This window comes from Oncorhynchus kisutch, linkage group LG7, assembly GCF_002021735.2.
Source record: "Oncorhynchus kisutch isolate 150728-3 linkage group LG7, Okis_V2, whole genome shotgun sequence".
NCBI lineage: Eukaryota > Metazoa > Chordata > Actinopteri > Salmoniformes > Salmonidae > Oncorhynchus > Oncorhynchus kisutch.
This window is the reverse complement of record NC_034180.2, coordinates 52285519-52304015: the sequence shown is the minus strand read 5'-3', so window position 1 is coordinate 52304015 and position 18497 is coordinate 52285519. Positions and strand designations below refer to the sequence as shown.

General features: G+C 44.1%; 1 protein-coding gene across 5 annotated transcripts in view; it reads right to left on the bottom strand.

Moving 5' to 3' along the window:
* map4k5 (mitogen-activated protein kinase kinase kinase kinase 5) overlaps positions 1 to 18497 on the bottom strand; it is a 99323-nt gene that overhangs the window by 35614 nt on the left and 45212 nt on the right. For 3 of the 5 annotated variants that reach the window (XM_031829302.1, XM_031829304.1, XM_031829305.1), the window contains exons 15-22: positions 18156 to 18214; positions 16462 to 16529; positions 14169 to 14207; positions 10619 to 10663; positions 10493 to 10535; positions 7474 to 7608; positions 5663 to 5738; positions 818 to 906 (exon numbers count right to left, since the gene is read on the bottom strand). In XM_031829302.1, the coding sequence (XP_031685162.1) occupies positions 818 to 906; positions 5663 to 5738; positions 7474 to 7608; positions 10493 to 10535; positions 10619 to 10663; positions 14169 to 14207; positions 16462 to 16529; positions 18156 to 18214 (554 nt within the window). The remainder of the gene's footprint in view (positions 1 to 817; positions 907 to 5662; positions 5739 to 7473; positions 7609 to 10492; positions 10536 to 10618; positions 10664 to 14168; positions 14208 to 16461; positions 16530 to 18155; positions 18215 to 18497) is intronic. The other 2 variants (XM_031829306.1, XM_031829307.1) reach the window with 1 other exon arrangement.

Genomic DNA, 18497 nt, shown 5'->3' with positions numbered 1-18497 from the left:
TTAAGCAGGGGGACACGTCTGGCACGGCAGGATTTGAGTCCCTGGCGGCGTAGTGTTACTGATGGTAGGCTTTGTTACTTTGGTCCCAGCTCTCTGCAGGTCATTCACTAGGTCCCCCCGTGTGGTACTGGGATTTTTGCTCACCGTTCTTGTGATCATTTTGACCCCACGGGGTGACTCTTGCGTGGAGCCCCAGATCAAGGGACATTATCAGTTGTATATATGTATGTCTTCCATTTCCTAATAATTGTTCCCACAGTTGATTTCTTCAAACCAAGCTGCTTACCTATTGCAGATTCAGTCTTCCCAGCCTGGTGCAGGTCTACAATTTTGTTTCTGGTGTCCTTTGACAGCTCTTTGGTCTTGGCCATAGTGGAGTTTGGAGTGTGACTGTTTGAGGTTGTGGACAGGTGGCTTTTATACTGATAACAAGTTCAAACAGGTGCCATTAATACAGGTAACGAGTGGAGGACATAGATAGGAGCCTCTTAAAGAAGAAGTTACAGGTCTGTGAGAGCCAGAAATCTTGCTTGTTTGTAGGTGACCAAATACTTATTTTCCACCATAATTTGCAAATAAATTCATAAAAAAATCCTACAATGTGAATTGAGATTTCTTTTCTCATTTTGTCTGTTATAGTTAAAGTCTACCTATGATGAAAATTACAGGCCTCTCTCATCTTTTTAAGTGGGAGAACTTGCACAATTGATGGCTGACTAAATACTTTTTTTAGCCCCACTGTATGTTACCTGACATTATATGACTGACATATTTCGATTGCTCTGCCATATACAATCACATAGATAAAAAGCCTCACAGGGTAGTCTTTCTTCTCCTTCCTCTGTGGTCGGCTGGGAGGAGTCTTGGGACTGTCCCCATTCACACCTCCATCAGAGTCTTCAAGTTCTGGGGACAGAGACAAGTTACATTTGATATTTCAGTAATTTAGGGGTTCCGCAGGGCTACTGCTGGGGGTTACATTTGATATTTCAGTAATTTAGGGGTTCCGCAGAGCTACTGCTGGGGGTTACATTTGATATTTCAGTAATTTAGGGGTTCCGCAGAGCTACTGCTGGGGGTGAGTGGCAAGAGATAAAAAATAAATGCATTCGGTATTCCGACCCTTTGACCTTTTCCACATTTTGTTATGTTGCAGCCTTATTCTTAAATGGATGAATTATAATACTTTTTTTTTTAAATTGATCAATCTATACACAAAACCTATTTTTCTGCAAATGTATTAAAAATAAAACGGATCACATTTACTATTCAGACCCTTTACTCAGTACTTTGTTGAAGAACCTTTGGCAGCGATTACAGCCTAGAGTCTTCTTGGGTATGAGGCTACAAGCTTGGCACACCTGTATTTGGAGAGTTTCTCCCATTCTTCTCTGCATATCCTCTCAAGCTCTAAGGTTGATGGGGAGCATGGCTACCCAACTATTTTCAGGTCTCTCCAGAGCTGTTCAATTGGGTTCAAGTCCGGGCTCTGGCTGGGCCACTCAAGGACATTGAGACTTGACCCGAAGCCACTCCTGCGTTGTCTTGGCTGTGTGCTTAGGGTTGTTGTCCTGTTGGAAGGGGAACCTTCACCCCAGTCTGAGGTCCTGACTGCTCTGGAGCAGGTTTTCATCAAAGATCTCTCTGTACTTTGCTCTGTTCATCTTTCCCTCAGCCCTGACTAGTCTCAGTCCCTGCCACTGAAAAACAACCCCACAGCATGATGCTGCCACCACCATGCTTCACCGTACAAATTGTGCCAGCATTCCTCGAGGTGTGACGCTTAGCATTCAGGCCAAAGAGTTCAATCTTGGTTTCGTCAGACCAGAGAATCTTGTTGCTCATGGTCAGTCTTTGTGTGCCTTTTGGGAAAATACAAGTGGGCTGTCATGTGCCTTTTACTGAGGAGTGGCTTCCGTCTGGCCACTCCCATAAAGGCCTGATTGGTGGAGTGCTGCAGAGATAGTTGTCCTTCTGGAAGGTTCTCCCATCTCCACAGAGGAACTCTGGAGCTCTGTCAGAGTGACCACTGGTCACCTCCCTGACCAAGGCCCTTCTCCCCCGATTGCTCAGTTTGGCCAGGCAGCCAGCTCAAGGAAGAGTCTTGGTGGTTCCAAACTTCTTCCATTGAAGAATGATGGAGGCCACTGTGTTCTTGGGAACTTTCAATGTTGCAAAACGTTTTTGGTACCCTTCCCCAGATCTGTCCCTTGACGAAATCCTGTCTCGGAGCTCTATGGACAATTCCTTTGACCTCACGGCTTCATTTTTGCTCTGACATGCACTGTCAACTGTGTGACCTTATATAGACAGGTGTGTGCATTCCAAATCATGTGTAATAAATTGAATTTACCACAGGTGGACGCCAATCAAGTTGTGGAAACATCTCAAGGATGATCAATGGAAACAGGAACCGCTTGAGCTCAATTTGAGTCTCATCGCAAAGGGTCGGAATACTTATGTAAATTAAAAAAATATATATTTCTGTTTTTGTATACATTTGCAAAAATATCTAAAAACCTCTGTCATTATGGGGTATTGTGTTTATATTAATTCATTAATCTAATTTTAGAATAAGGTAAGAAAATATGGAAAAAGGCGTCCGAATGTAAAAAAAGGCGTCCGAATGTAATTTTAAAAAACAAACAAAACCAATTGTACATTTTACAAGTTCTTGTATTTAAAAAAAAAGTTTAACAGAAATGCACTGTAATTTAAGCTTTAAAACGGCAACATTTTCTTTGCCTCGTGGCAAAATGTGTACAATTAGCAGGATATTAGCTTTAAAACTAACAAAACACCTCTTCCACATGAGAAAAATGTGTAAAATTGCAGGAAATTAGCTTGAAAACTGAAATTCTCTCTCGCCCCGATGCAAATAGTTGGGCTTTTGTTTTCATCTCACTCAAGTTAAGGGGGCCCCCTGATGAATTTGCTACCACAAAAGGGATCTCCCTGGCCCCAAATATTTGCATATCAGCATCATTGCAAGCAGGGGGAAGTGGAGGGTTATATCTAGTCTCTGAGGGGTTATACACTACCAAAAGTATGAGGACACCTGCTCGTCAAACATCTCATTCCTAAATCATGGGCATTAATATGGAGTTGGTCCCCCCCCTTTGCTATAACAGCCTCCACTCTTCAAAGAAAGCTTTTCACTAGATGTTTGAACATTGCTGCAGGGGACTTGCTTCTATTCCGCCATGAGAGTTAGTGAGGTCGGGCACTGATGTTGGGCGATTAGGCCTTGCTTGCAGTCGGCGTTCCAATTCATCCCCAAGGTGTTCGTTGGGGGTTGAGGTCAGGGCTGTGTGCAGGCCAGTCAAGTTCTTCCACACCGATCTCGACAAACCATTTCTGTATGAACCTCGCTTTGTGCACGGGGGCATTGTCATGCTAAAACAGGAAAGGGCCTTCCCCAAACGGTTGCCACCAAGATACCAAGATGGAAGCACAGAATTCTCTAAGATTTCCCTTCACTGGAACTAAGGGCCTAGCCCGAACCATGAAAAACAGCCCCAGACCATTATTCCTCCTCCACCAACCTTTACAGTTGGCACTGCTATGGTGCAGGTAGTGTTCTCCTTGGCATCCACCAAACCCAGATTTGTCCGTGGGACTGCCCAGATGTTGAAGTGTGGTTCATCACTCCAGAGAACACGTTTCCACTGCTCCAGAATCCAATGGCGGCGAGCTTTACACCACTCCAGCCGACGCTTGGCATTGCACATGGTGATCTTAGGCTTGTGTGAGGCTACTCGGCCATGGAAACCCATTTCATGAAGCTCCTGAAGAACAGTTATTGTGCCGACGTTGCTTCCAGAGGCAGTTTGGAACTCGATAGTGAGTGTTGCAACCCAGGACAGACTATTTCTTTTTTTTACACGCAAAGCGCTTCAGCACTCGGCCGTCCCGTTCTGTGAGCTTGGGTGTCCTACATACTTTAGTATATATAGTGTATCTAGCATATAGGATTTTCTTTGAGGGTATTGAACCACTATAGTGAATACAACTACACACACCGGACTGTTTATTAGGTACCTCCTACACAACAATGGATCGCTCCTACAGACAGTGAGTCACGTGACCGTGGCAGGAAGACAGTAACTGAATGCATTGATACCTGTTTGATTGAATGTTAGAATGGGGGAAAACGAGTAACCTAAGAGACTGAGCATGGTGTGATCATCGCCCGTGCCAGGCGTATCCAGTATACCAGAAACGGCCGCCCTCCTGGGCTTTAGACCCACGACGGTATCTAGAGTTTTTAACCACAGACGGAGCGACAAACCAACAAACAAATCCCGGTTCCTCTTGCGTCATTCGGTGTCAACGGTACAGGCTGGTGGCTGTTGTGTGGGGGAAATGTTGTCCTGGCAAAGCGGGGTCCAACCCAGACACTAGATTAGGTGTACCTAATAAACGGTCCAGTGAATGCATCTACAGTACACCCCGGACACTAGATTAGGTATACCTAATAAACGGTCCAGTGAATGCATCTACAGTACACCCCGGACACTAGATTAGGTATACCTAATAAACGGTCCAGTGAATGCATCTACAGTACACCCCGGACACTAAATTAGGCGTACCTAATAAACGGTCCCAGTGAATGCATCTACAGTACACCCCGGAGACTAGATTAGGCGTACCTAATAAACGGTCCAGTGAATGCATCTACAGTACACCCCGGACACTAGATTAGGTATACCTAATAAACGGTCCAGTGAATGCATCTACAGTACACCCACAAACACAGATGCAACTTCTTACCTTTGGATATGTTTGAATTACTGACGAAAACGTTGTTTGAATAACTGATAGCTTGGAAGAGAAGAGATTTAGTTTTTTCTCATTTAGAGAGAGTACGCTAACCTTAAATCAATTTAACCCTTAGACGTATATGGGAATTGATCTAGTGGAATAGGGCTAAATATACATGTTTATCTTACAGAAGAAATAATGAAATGCAAGTTTTCAATTAAAAGAAAACAGGTTGGAGATTATGGGGAAAGTATTTGATTTGGATTTTACAGAACATTTACAGGACATTTACAGGACATTTACAGTAAATTGACGCATTAATTGATAATTAAATCTGAAAACACTCTGGATACAGTCGGTAACTTGAGAGACTATTCATGGTAAATTTGGGGTAGGTGCAACAGAAGACAAACTAAAGACAAGTGAGAGGACTAACTGACTGTCTCCAAGTGACCACACACACACACACACACACACCTCTCCAAAAGTGTGGACAGTTGCTGCATATAATTTCAATACATTTTTATGACTTCAACTATTTTAAGCTCTCCAAAAAGCTGAGCTTTTGAGAAATGACAGGCAAGCAGACTTGTAGTTGTTTTGAACATAGCCTTGCATCCCTGCCAACAGTTACTGTTGTTGTTTACGCATTCCAAACTCTGCCCATTATAAATCACAATCTGGGTCTGGAGGGCATCATTTCAAAGCTAAGTTACAAAAAACTCTGATCTTACAGTGTTAGGCGTTAATTAGGTCAATTCAGAGAAACGTAAACTTAATTCAGGTGTGTAGAATAGAGCCAGGAGTGAATTGGGATGCTAGTACAACAAAAATGCGCCCTTTTCAACCAGTATAGGGGTACGGGTGTAAAGATGTGTGTGTGTGTGTTTTAACTCACCAGGGTCCGAGGCTGTGGACAGTATACCAGGACTACTAACGCTGGCTGACAGGTAGTCAGGAGAGGGGTGCTCCACCTTACAATTAGAATTACCTTCATTAACTCAAGGTGGGGAAATGTGTTTAGCATTTTAGGCTTCACAACATCGTTGAAAACACAGAATATCACATAGAGTACAGTGCATTCGGAAAGTATTCAGACCCCTTGACTTATTCCACATTTTGTTACTTTACAGCCTGAATTCTAAAAATTGATTAAATACCCAAAAAATCCTCAATCAACACACAATACCCCATAACGAAATGTTTCTATTTTATTTTAGCAAATGTATTACAAATAAAAACCAGAAATAGCTTATTTACATTCAGATCATTTGCTATGAGACTCAATTGAGCTCAGGTGCATCCTGTTTCAATTGATCATCCTTGAGATGTTTCTACAACTTGATTGGAGTCCACCTGTGGTAAATTAAATTGATTGGACATGCTTTGGAAAGGCATATAAGGTCCCACAGTTGACAGTGTATGCCAGAGCAAATACCAAGCCATGAGGTCGAAGGAATTATCCATAGAGCTCCGAGACAGGATTGTGCCGAGACACTGATCTGGAGAAAGGTACCAAAACATTTCTGCAGCATTGAAGGTTCTCAGGAACACAGTGGCCTCCATTATTCATTAAAAGGAAGAAGTTTGGAACCACCAATACTTTTTTTCCTAAAGATGGCCGCCCGGCAAACTGAGCAATCGGGGGAGAAGGGCCTTGGTCAGGGAGGTGACCAAGAACACGATGGTCACTCTGACAGAGCTCCAGAGTTCCTCTGTGGAGATGGTTGTCCTTCTGGAAGGTTGTCCCACCTCCGCAGCAAATCACCAATCACCAAGCACTTATGGTAGAGTGTCCAGACGGGAGCCACTCCTCAGTAAAAAGACATGGCAGCCTGCTTGGAGTTTGCCAAAAGGCACCTAAAGATTCTCTGGTCTGATGAAACCAAGATTGAACTCTTTGGCCTGAATGCCAAGCATCACGTACGGAGGAAACCTGGTACCATCCCTACCCTGAAGCATGTTGGTGGTGGCAGCATTATGCTGTGAGGATGTTTTTCCAGTGGCAGGGACTGGGAGACTAGTCAGGATTGAGGGAAAGATGAATGGAGCAAAGTACAGAGAGCAAATGAAAACCTTCTCCAGAGCACTTAGCACCTCAGACTGGGGCGAAAATTCACCTTCCAACACACAACGACCCTAAGCACACAGCCAAGACAACGCAGGAGTGGCTTCGGGACAAGTCTCTGGAGAGACCAGAAAGTAGCTGTGCAGCAACACTCCCCATCCAACCTGAGGGGATCTGCAGAGAAGAATAAGGGAAATACTCCCCAAATACAGGTGTCCCAAGCTTGTAGCGTCAAACCCAAGAAGACTCGAGGCTATAAATCGCTGACAAAAGTGCTTCAACAAAGTACTGAGTAAAGTGTCTGAATACTTATGGAAATATGTTTCTACATTTTTATACATTTGCAAAAAAAAAATCTAACTATTTGCTTTGTCATTATGGAGTATTGTGATGTCATTATGGGGTATTGTGATGTCATTATGGGGTATTGTGATGTCATTATGGGGTATTGTGATGTCATTATGGGGTATTGTGATGTCATTATGGGGTATTGTGTGTAGATTGATGAGGGGGGGGAACAAATCAATTTTTAGAATAAGTCTAAATAATAACGTAACAAAATGAAGGGGCCTGAATACTTTCCAAATGCACTGTACCGTCAACCGTTGTAATAGAAAAAGACATCAAACATAAACACATACCTTGTTGCCCTGCTCTGGGGTGCTCAGTCTCCGGGGGCCCAGGCCTGGGCTGCTCTCGGAGCCCGGGAACCTCCTCACCGTCAGACACCGCTCATCAGTCAGACCTAGCTCATCTGACAAACTGTTCAGTTGAGGCTGAGGAGGAGAGATGAGGGAGAGAGGAAGGCGGGAGAGGGAGAATAGAGGAAGTAGTATGTGATGAAACCCCAGTATATATTGAAACCCCAGTATATATTGAAACCCCAGTATATATTGAAACCCCAGTATATATTGAAACCCCAGTATATATTGAAACCCCAGTATATATTGAAACCCCAGTATATATTGAAACCCCAGTATATGATGAAACCCCAGTATATATTGAAACCCCAGTATATGATGAAACCCCAGTATATATAGAAACCCCAGTATATATAGAAACCCCAGTATATATAGAAACCCCAGTATATATAGAAACCCCAGTACATATAGAAACCCCAGTACATATAGAAACCCCAGTACATATAGAAACCCCAGTACATATAGAAACCCCAGTACATATAGAAACCCCAGTACATATAGAAACCCCAGTACATATTTAGTTAGTTTTATAGTTTTTCGGATGACTGCCTTGCCTGGTTCACCAATTACTTTGCAGACAGAGTTCAGTGTGTCAAATCGGGGGGCATGCTGTCCGGTCCTCTGGCAGTCTCTATGGGGGTGCCACAGGGTTCAATTCTCGGGCCGACTCTTTTCTCTGTGTATATCAATGATGTTGCTCTTGCTGCGGGCGATTCCCTGATCCACCTCTACGCAGACGACACCATTCTATATACTTTCGGCCCGTCTTTGGACACTGTGCTATCTAACCTCCAAACAAGCTTCAATGCCATACAACACTCCTTCCGTGGCCTCCAACTGCTCTTAAACGCTAGTAAAACCAAATGCATGCTTTTCAACCGGTCGCTGCCTGCACCTGCATGCCCGACTAGCATCACCACCCTGGATGGTTCCGACCTAGAATATGTGGACGTCTATAAGTACCTAGGTGTCTGGCTAGACTGCAAACTCTCCTTCCAGACTCATATCAAACATCTCCAATCGAAAATCAAATCAAGAGTCGGCTTTCTATTCCGCAACAAAGCCTCCTTCACTCAAGCCGCCAAGCTTACCCTAGTAAAACTGACTATCCTACCGATCCTCGACTTCGGCGATGTCATCTACAAAATGGCTTCCAACACTCTACTCAGCAAACTGGATGCAGTCTATCACAGTGCCATCCGTTTTGTCACTAAAGCACCTTATACTACCCACCACTGCGACTTGTATGCTCTAGTCGGCTGGCCCTCGCTACATATTCGTCGCCAGACCCACTGGCTCCAGGTCATCTACAAGTCTATGCTAGGTAAAGCTCCGCCTTATCTCAGCTCACTGGTCACGATGGCAACACCCATCCGTAGCACGCGCTCCAGCAGGTGTATCTCACTGATCATCCCTAAAGCCAACACCTCATTTGGCCGCCTTTCGTTCCAGTACTCTGCTGCCTGTGACTGGAACGAATTGCAAAAATCGCTGAAGTTGGAGACTTTTATCTCCCTCACCAACTTCAAACATCAGCTATCTGAGCAGCTAACCGATCGCTGCAGCTGTACATAGTCTATTGGTAAATAGCCCACCCTTTTCACCTACCTCATCCCCATACTGTTTTTATTTATTTACTTTTCTGCTCTTCTGCACACCAATATCTCTACCTGTACATGACCATCTGATCTTTTATCACTCCAGTGTTAATCTGCAAAATTGTAATTATTTGCCTACCTCCTCATGCCTTTTGCACACATTGTATATAGACCCCCCCTTCGTTTTCTACTGTGTTATTGACTTGTTAATTGTTTACTCCATGTGTAACTCTTTGTTGTATGCTCACACTGCTATGCTTTATCTTGGCCAGGTCGCAGTTGCAAATGAGAACTTGTTCTCAACTAGCCTACCTGGTTAAATAAAGGTGTTCTCAACTAGCCTACCTGGTTAAATAAAGGTGTTCTCAACTAGCCTACCTGGTTAAATAAAGGTGTTCTCAACTAGCCTACCTGGTTAAATAAAGGTGTTCTCAACTAGCCTACCTGGTTAAATAAAGGTGTTCTCAACTAGCCTACCTGGTTAAATAAAGGTGTTCTCAACTAGCCTACCTGGTTAAATAAAGGTGTTCTCAACTAGCCTACCTGGTTAAATAAAGGTGATCTCAACTAGCCTACCTGGTTAAATAAAGGTGAAATAAATAAATAAAAAATAAAAATATAGAAACCCCAGTACATGTTGAAACCCCAGTACATGTTGAAACCCCAGTACATGTTGAAACCCCAGTACATGTTGAAACCCCAGTACATGTTGAAACCCCAGTACATGTTGAAACCCCAGTACATGTTGAAACCCCAGTACATGTTGAAACCCCAGTACATGTTGAAACCCCAGTACATGTTGAAACCCCAGTACATGTTGAAACCCCAGTACATGTTGAAACCCCAGTACATGTTGAAACCCCAGTACATGTTGAAACCCCAGTACATGTTGAAACCCCAGTACATGTTGAAACCCCAGTATATGTTGAAACCCCAGTATATGTTGAAACCCCAGTATGTATTGAAACCCCAGTATGTATTGAAACCCCAGTATGTATTGAAACCCCAGTATGTATTGAAACCCCAGTATGTATTGAAACCCCAGTATATGTTGAAACCCCAGTATATGTTGAAACCCCAGTATGAAACCCCAGTATGAAACCCCAGTATATGTTGAAACCCCAGTATGAAACCCCAGTATGAAACCCCAGTATGAAACCCCAGTATGAAACCCCAGTATGAAACCCCAGTATATATTGAAACCCCAGTATATAATTGAAACCCCAGTATATAATTGAAACCCCAGTATATAATTGAAACCCCAGTATATATTGAAACCCCAGTATATATTGAAACCCCAGTATGTGATGAAACCCCAGTATATATTGAAACCCCAGTATATGCAGTGAATAAGGATTTACCTTTGGTGGTAGAGGTGGTGGGATTCCATGCTTCAGGGTCGACCTAGAATTGGAGAAGACCAGACAGTCAGGCAGGGTGGGGGTGTGTGTGTGTGTGTGTGTGTGTGTGTGTGTATCAGCACTTACAGCTCCACGTCTTCAAAGGCGTCCTCCAGATGGGCCATATGTCCCCTGGGGGAAGACAGAGAGAATGACAGATCAGAGGGAGGAGAAGAGAACAGGGAGGTCAGAGAGGGGAGGAACAGGGAGGTCAGAGAGGGGAGGAACAGGGAGGTCAGAGAGGGGAAGAACAGGGAGGTCAGAGAGGGGAGGAACAGGGAGGTCAGAGAGGGGAGGAACAGGGAGGTCAGAGAGGGGAGGAACAGGGAGATCAGGGCTGGGAGGAACAGGGAGATCAGGGCTGGGAGGAACAGGGAGGTCAGAGAGGGGAGGAACAGGGAGGTCAGAGAGGGGAGGAACAGGGAGGTCAGAGAGGGGAGGAACAGGGAGATCAGGGCTGGGAGGAACAGGGAGGTCAGGGCTGGGAGGAACAGGGAGGTCAGAGAGGGGAGGAACAGGGAGGTCAGGGCTGGGAGGAACAGGGAGGTCAGAGAGGGGAGGAACAGGGAGGTCAGGGCTGGGAGGAACAGGGAGGTCAGAGAGGGGAGGAACAGGGAGGTCAGAGAGAGGAGGAACAGGGAGGTCAGGGCTGGGGGGGGGGGGGGGGGGGGGGGGGTGTAATGTTACCACCAGGGTTGTGGTCAATTCCATTTAAATTCCAGTCAATTCAGCAAGTAAACCACATTCCAAATCTACAAGCATTGAAGAGAATTGGGATGTCAGTTTACTTCCTGAACTGACCGGAATTGATCCCAACCCTGGTTTCCATGATGATGTTTATGAAGTAAATGACTCGTTCCTCAGAGAGAATAGGAGCCTGGGGCCTTATTTATACATGTTGCGCATGTAAAAAATATATACCCCAAAACATGGGCACGCCTGTTCACAGAAAAGTTGGCATTTATAAAAATGTAACTTGACGTGAGAATGTGCTTAGCTTTCCTCAAACTTTAGACCATGCATATACGCACAGTTTGTAGTGGTTGAAGTATTGCAGCAGAAAGTAGACTAGTATTTTATGCAATTAGGTATATGACAAGCTAATTCATAAGAAACAAAACAGGTAAATATAAACAAGATGCAATCATTTTTTCCACCTTTATTTTGACAGGGAAGGACGCTGAGGCCTTTATTTTGACAGGGAAGGACGCTGAGGCCAGGGCCTCTTTACAATTTGTCATTAGTGATTATATATATATTATTAAATCTTTGCATTCTAAACTAGTTAGATATAGGCATCTATTTCCCATTTCATTTCCATGATCATTGCAGAATAAATTATTCATCTCTTCGGATAGTAATGGTTTCATACTTGTATAGTAGCCTGTATAGTAGCCTGTATAGTAGCCTGTATAGTAGCCTGTATAGTAGCCTCTAGTAGCCTGTATAGTAGCCTCTAGTAGCCTGTATAGTAGCCTCTAGTAGCCTGTATAGTAGCCTCTAGTAGCCTGTATAGTAGCCTCTAGTAGCCTGTATAGTAGCCTATAGTAGCCTGTCTAGTAGCCTGTCTAGTAGCCTGTCTAGTAGCCTGTCTAGTAGCCTGTCTAGTAGCCTGTCTAGTAGCCTGTCTAGTAGCCTGTCTAGTAGCCTGTCTAGTAGCCTCTAGTAGCCTCTAGTAGCCTCTAGTAGCCTCTAGTAGCCTCTAGTAGCCTCTAGTAGCCTCTAGTAGCCTCTAGTAGCCTCTAGTAGCCTCTAGGTATAGAACGTGCCATTGCTCATTTAATTGGACCCACTTTACAGTAGTAAATAGATAAAACTACTTCAAGTGTTTTTGCTTTATGCGAACGTCTCAAGTAAACAATATTTAATTTAGAAATATAATACATATTTTCACAACGATTGCAGAATAAATACCTCATTTTCTGGCCATGATGCATTCATATTTCCAAAGAAGCGTTAGCCTCTTTGGAGGAACCGGTTGGTTCTAAGTGTGTAGGCTACCACTGTAACTAGTTTACATCCTGTTGGTTCTAAGTGTGTAGGCTACCACTAACTACTTTACATTCTGTTGGTTCTAAGTGTGTAGGCTACCACTGTAACTAGTTTACATTCTGTTGGTTCTAAGTGTGTAGGCTACCACTAACTAGTTTTGCATTCTGTTGGTTCTAAGTGTGTAGGCTACCACTGTAACTAGTTTACATTCTGTTGGTTCTAAGTGTGCAGGCTACCACTGTAACTAGATTACATTCTGTTGGTTCTAAGTGTGTAGGCTACCACTGTAACTAGTTGACATTCTGTTGGTTCTAAGTGTGTAGGCTACCACTGTAACTAGTTGACATTCTGTTGGTTCTAAGTGTGTAGGCTACCACTGTAACTAGTTTTACATATTGGTTCTACGTGTGTAGGCTACCACTGTAACTAGTTTTACATATTGGTTCTAAGTGTGTAGGCTACCACTGTAACTAGTTTTACATATTGGTTCTAAGTGTGTAGGCTACCACTGTAACTAGTTTACATCCTGTTGGTTCTAAGTGTGTAGGCTACCACTGTAACTAGTTTACTTCCTGTTGGTTCTAAGTGTGTAGGCTACCACTGTAACTAGTTTACTTCCTGTTGGTTCTAAGTGTGTAGGCTACCACTGTAACTAGTTTACATTCTGTTGGTTCTAAGTGTGTAGGCTACCACTAACTAGTTTTGCATTCTGTTGGTTCTAAGTGAGTAGGCTACCACTGTAACTAGTTTACATTCTGTTGGTTCTAAGTGTGCAGGCTACCACTGTAACTAGATTACATTCTGTTGGTTCTAAGTGTGTAGGCTACCACTGTAACTAGTTGACATTCTGTTGGTTCTAAGTGTGTAGGCTACCACTGTAACTAGTTGACATTCTGTTGGTTCTAAGTGTGTAGGCTACCACTGTAACTAGTTTTACATATTGGTTCTAAGTGTGTAGGCTACCACTGTAACTAGTTTTACATATTGGTTCTAAGTGTGTAGGCTACCACTGTAACTAGTTTTACATATTGGTTCTAAGTGTGTAGGCTACCACTGTAACTAGTTTACATTCTGTTGGTTCTAAGTGTGTAGGCTACCACTATAACTAGTTTTACATATTGGTTCTAAGTGTGTAGGCTACCACTGTAACTAGTTTAACATTCTGTTGAGTAGACAGACAAGACAATGTTTCAGAACTCGCGGGCGGTGCAGCATATTTATATTGGTGAAAAAGTTACCAAAAACATTGTTGAATTGAAACGATTGGGTTTACAGGTCCACAACAGCCTGGTGGGTTTTCCAGCTACATTAGAGCACGGCAGGGCATCAGGATGGGTATGAACGGAGCAGGGTGGCACGGAGCAGCGTGGCACGGAGCAGGGTGGCACACAGCCGGGCCGCAGCACAGCAGCTGCCTTTAACCCCATCGGCCAGACTGCCATCACAACAGCGAGTGGAGTGGGTCAATGGCATCCTACCACAGGACACTCAAGTTGCCTCCCCCATGAGCACCCTTTTCCCTATATAGTGCACTACGTTTGACAGGGGCCTATTGGGTTCATATTGACTCTGGTCAAAAGTAGGGCACTAAATAGGGAATAGAGTGCCATTGAGGAAAACATACACAGGGTGTTGTTAGTGTTACCGTTGGAACAACTCGTCCTCAACGCTTTTCAGAAGGCTCCTTCGGATGGACAGGCGAAGAAGAGAGCAACAGAGAGGAAGGACAGGAGAAGAAGAGAGCAACAGAGAGGAAGGACAGGAGAAGAAGAGAGCAACAGAGAGGAAGGAAGGACAGGAGAAGAAGAGAGCAACAGAGAGGAAGGACAGGAGAAGAAGAGAGCAACAGAGAGGAAGGAAGGACAGGAGAAGAAGAGAGCAACAGAGAGGAAGGACAGGAGAAGAAGAGAGCAACGGAGAGGAAGGAAGGAGAAGAAGAGAGCAACGGAGAGGAAGGAAGGAGAAGAAGAGAGCAACGGAGAGGAAGGAAGGAGAAGAAGAGAGCAACGGAGAGGAAGGAAGGAGAAGAAGAGAGCAACAGAGAGGAAGGAAGGAGAAGAAGAGAGCAACAGAGAGGAAGGAAGGAGAAGAGAGCAACAGAGAGGAAGGAAGGAGAAGAAGAGAGCAACAGAGAGGAAGGAAGGAGAAGAAGAGAGCAACAGAGAGGAAGGACAGGAGAAGAAGAGAGCAACGGAGAGGAAGGACAGGAGAAGAAGAGAGCAACGGAGAGGAAGGACAGGAGAAGAAGAGAGAAACGGAGAGGAAGGACAGGAGAAGAAGAGAGAAACGGAGAGGAAGGACAGGAGAAGAAGAGAGAAACGGAGAGGAAGGACAGGAGAAGAAGAGAGCAACGGAGAGGAAGGACAGGAGAAGAAGAGAGCAACGGAGAGGAAGGAAGGAGAAGAAGAAAACAAAAAGAAAACAAAAAGGACAGTCAAAGCACGTGGACGGAAAAGAAACTTCACAACTTGGTACAAACACGCCAGACTACAGGGAGACAGGTGGGCGTGTAGGGTCAAAGGTCATGCTTTGAGAAGAGAACAGGGTAGCTAGCTCCACACAAACTAAGGTGAAATGGAAACATGTCAGTCCAGGGGTGTCAAAATTAATTCCCATGAAGTTATCTAGTGTTTATTTAGTAATTTATTTTCTATTTTGGATCCAATTAAGATCTAGACAACAAGGTGAGGGGACTGATCAGTGACCTGTGCCTGTAGTCATAAAGCGTCTCAGTGTAGGAGTGCTGAGGTAGGATCAGGTCCCTCGCTGTCCATATAACCTCTTTATGATCTAGGATCAGGTCCCTCGCTGTCCATATAACCTCATTCACTATGATCTAGGATCAGGTCCCACGCTGTCCATATAACCTCATTATGATCTAGGATCAGGTCCCTCGCTGTCCATATAACCTCATTCACTATGATCTAGGATCTTGTCCCACGCTGTCCATATAACCTCATTCATTATGATCTAGGATCAGGTCCCTCGCTGTCCATATAACCTCATCCATTATGATCTAGGATCAGGTCCCTCGCTGTCCATATAACCTCATCCATTATGATCTAGGATCAGGTCCCTCGCTGTCCATATAACCTCATCCATTATGATCTAGGATCAGGTTCCTCGCTGTCCATATAACCTCATCCATTATGATCTAGGATCAGGTTCCTCGCTGTCCATATAACCTCATCCATTATGATCTAGGATCAGGTCCCACGCTGTCCATATAACCTCATTCATTATGATCTAAAGGGGAAAACTGGTCCTAGATGAGCACTCTTACTGTAAGAAGCTTTATGGGTACAGTCCCTTATCAAATCAAATACGAGGAAGAAGTAAAAACATGCAGCCCCCCCTTGACCCTCCGTGGAATGATCCCTGTAGTGTGGGCTAGTCTCACAGCCAGGTGAAGCAGGGAGGTTTCACAAAATTATTCACACGACAAAACTCAGTAAAAGCTCAAAACCTACTTAACACCTATAAAAAGACAAAACGGAAAAATAGAACGCTTGAGCAGAGTAGATGATTTACAGATGTATTGATTACTAAAAGGTATTGATTACTAAAGGGTATTGATTACTAAAGGGTATTGATTACTAAACGGTATTGTTTACTAATGCCAGGGCTCTCGTGCTGTCCTGTGTACCCATGGTCTAATGGAGAGGAACCATCCCACTCTCTTAAAAATGGTTGGGTGCGTAGAACCAGCCAAAAATGTCCACATAAAAAAATATATACATATTACCTCTTGTTTTGGTTTATCTAGCTTTATTTGACATATTTTTAAGTGTGGCGGGAGACGTTCCATTTTGTCTTAACCATGGTGTTATTCAGCAGTCGCATGGCAGACTCACATTGGACCAGACGAGACAGGAGACAGCCCCAGCCAGCTAAAAACAGAAGCGTTCCCATGACGATGGTTACCACGGGGTTCTTACCTGGTCGTGATGCCTCCCTCTGCGAATGGGCTCCAGGGGGAGGGGAAGTCGCTCTGTTTAGTCACATCCTGGAAAGACCACGGCAATAACAAACAAAGACAGTTAGTTCCTTAACACCATGGGGCTGCGTAGAAAATGGCACCCTATGGAGTAGTGAACAACCTTCGACAAAGGCTCTTGTGTATAGAAAATTTAAAAACAGGTGTAGACCTTAATGAAATGTTTACTTAAAAGCCCTTAACCAACAATGCAGTTATAAGAGAAGTACAACATTTAAAACAATAACAGTAAGATATAATTAAAGAGCAGCAGTAAAATAACAGTAGCGAGGGAAAATACAGGGTATTACGGTACAGAGTCAATGTGGAGGCTATATACAGGGTATTACGGTACAGAGTCAATGTGGAGGCTATATACAGGGTATTACGGTACAGAGTCAATGTGGAGGCTATATACAGGGGGTACTGGTACAGAGTCAATGTGGAGGCTATATACAGGGGGTACTGGTACAGAGTCAATGTGGAGGCTATATACAGGGTATTACGGTACAGAGTCAATGTGGAGGCTATATACAGGGTATTTGGGTACAGAGTCAATGTGGAGGCTATATACAGGGTATTACGGTACAGAGTCAATGTGGAGGCTATATACAGGGGGTACTGGTACAGAGTCAATGTGGAGGCTATATACAGGGGGTACTGGTACAGAGTCAATGTGGAGGCTATATACAGGGGGTACTGGTACAGAGTCAATGTGGAGGCTATATACAGGGTATTACGGTACAGAGTCAATGTGGAGGCTATATACAGGGGGTACTGGTACAGAGTCAATGTGGAGGCTATACACAGGGGGTACCGGTACAGAGTCAATGTGGAGGTTATATACAGGGGGTACTGGTACAGAGTCAATGTGGAGGCTATACACAGGGGGTACTGGTACAGAGTCAATGTGGAGGCTATATACAGGGGGTACCGGTACAGAGTCAATGTTGAGGCTATATACAGGGTATTTGGGTACAGAGTCAATGTGGAGGCTATACACAGGGGGTACTGGTACAGAGTCAATGTGGAGGCTATATACAGGGTATTACGGTACAGAGTCAATGTTGAGGCTATATACAGGGTATTTGGGTACAGAGTCAATGTGGAGGCTATATACAGGGTATTACGGTACAGAGTCAATGTGGAGGCTATATACAGGGGGTACCGGTACAGAGTCAGTGTGGAGGCTATATACAGGGAGTACTGGTACAGAGTTAATGTTGAGGCTATATACAGGGGGTACCGGTACAGAGTCAATGTGGAGGCTATATACAGGGGGTACCGGTACAGAGTCAATGTGGAGGCTATATACAGGGGGTACTGGTACAGAGTCAATGTGGAGGCTATATACAGGGGGTACTGGTACAGAGTCAATGTGGAGGCTATACACAGGGTATTACGGTAGAGAGTCAATGCAGGCTGAGTCTGAAATGGCACCCCATACACTAGTCAAAAGTACTTCCACTATAGAGGGAATAGGGGGCCATTTTGGATGCACTCACATTCCTTTTATTTCAGGGAATTTTACAAATCACTTCCTGACCAACGTTTGAGAGAAATACGGCTGATAAAACAGTACGGGAAAGAGATGTAAATTTTTTTTAAATCACAAATAACCAATGAAATTGCTTATGTAATATTAAATATATTCACCATTTCAGTGTGAGCCTCCGTTTCCTTCCTCAGTGGAGGTTCAAACTTCACTTGATCAACTGTGGAGGAGAGAAGAAGGCTTTGAAAAAGTGGCATTGAGACATTACACACTCCAGTCAGTAGGGGGAGCCAGATCCCAACACTCCAACCATCACAACAAACCATACCAGTATCCTTAATGCAATCAACACTGAGTAAATTCTTTAAGACACCGACTGATCTTAGACCAGTTTCGCATTTCTCCACATAATGGTTGAGGTTAGGTTGTGGTGAGGGGAAACTCATCCTAGATCTGTACATAGGGGAAACTTCAAACCAGAGCCATCAACACAAAGGGCAGGC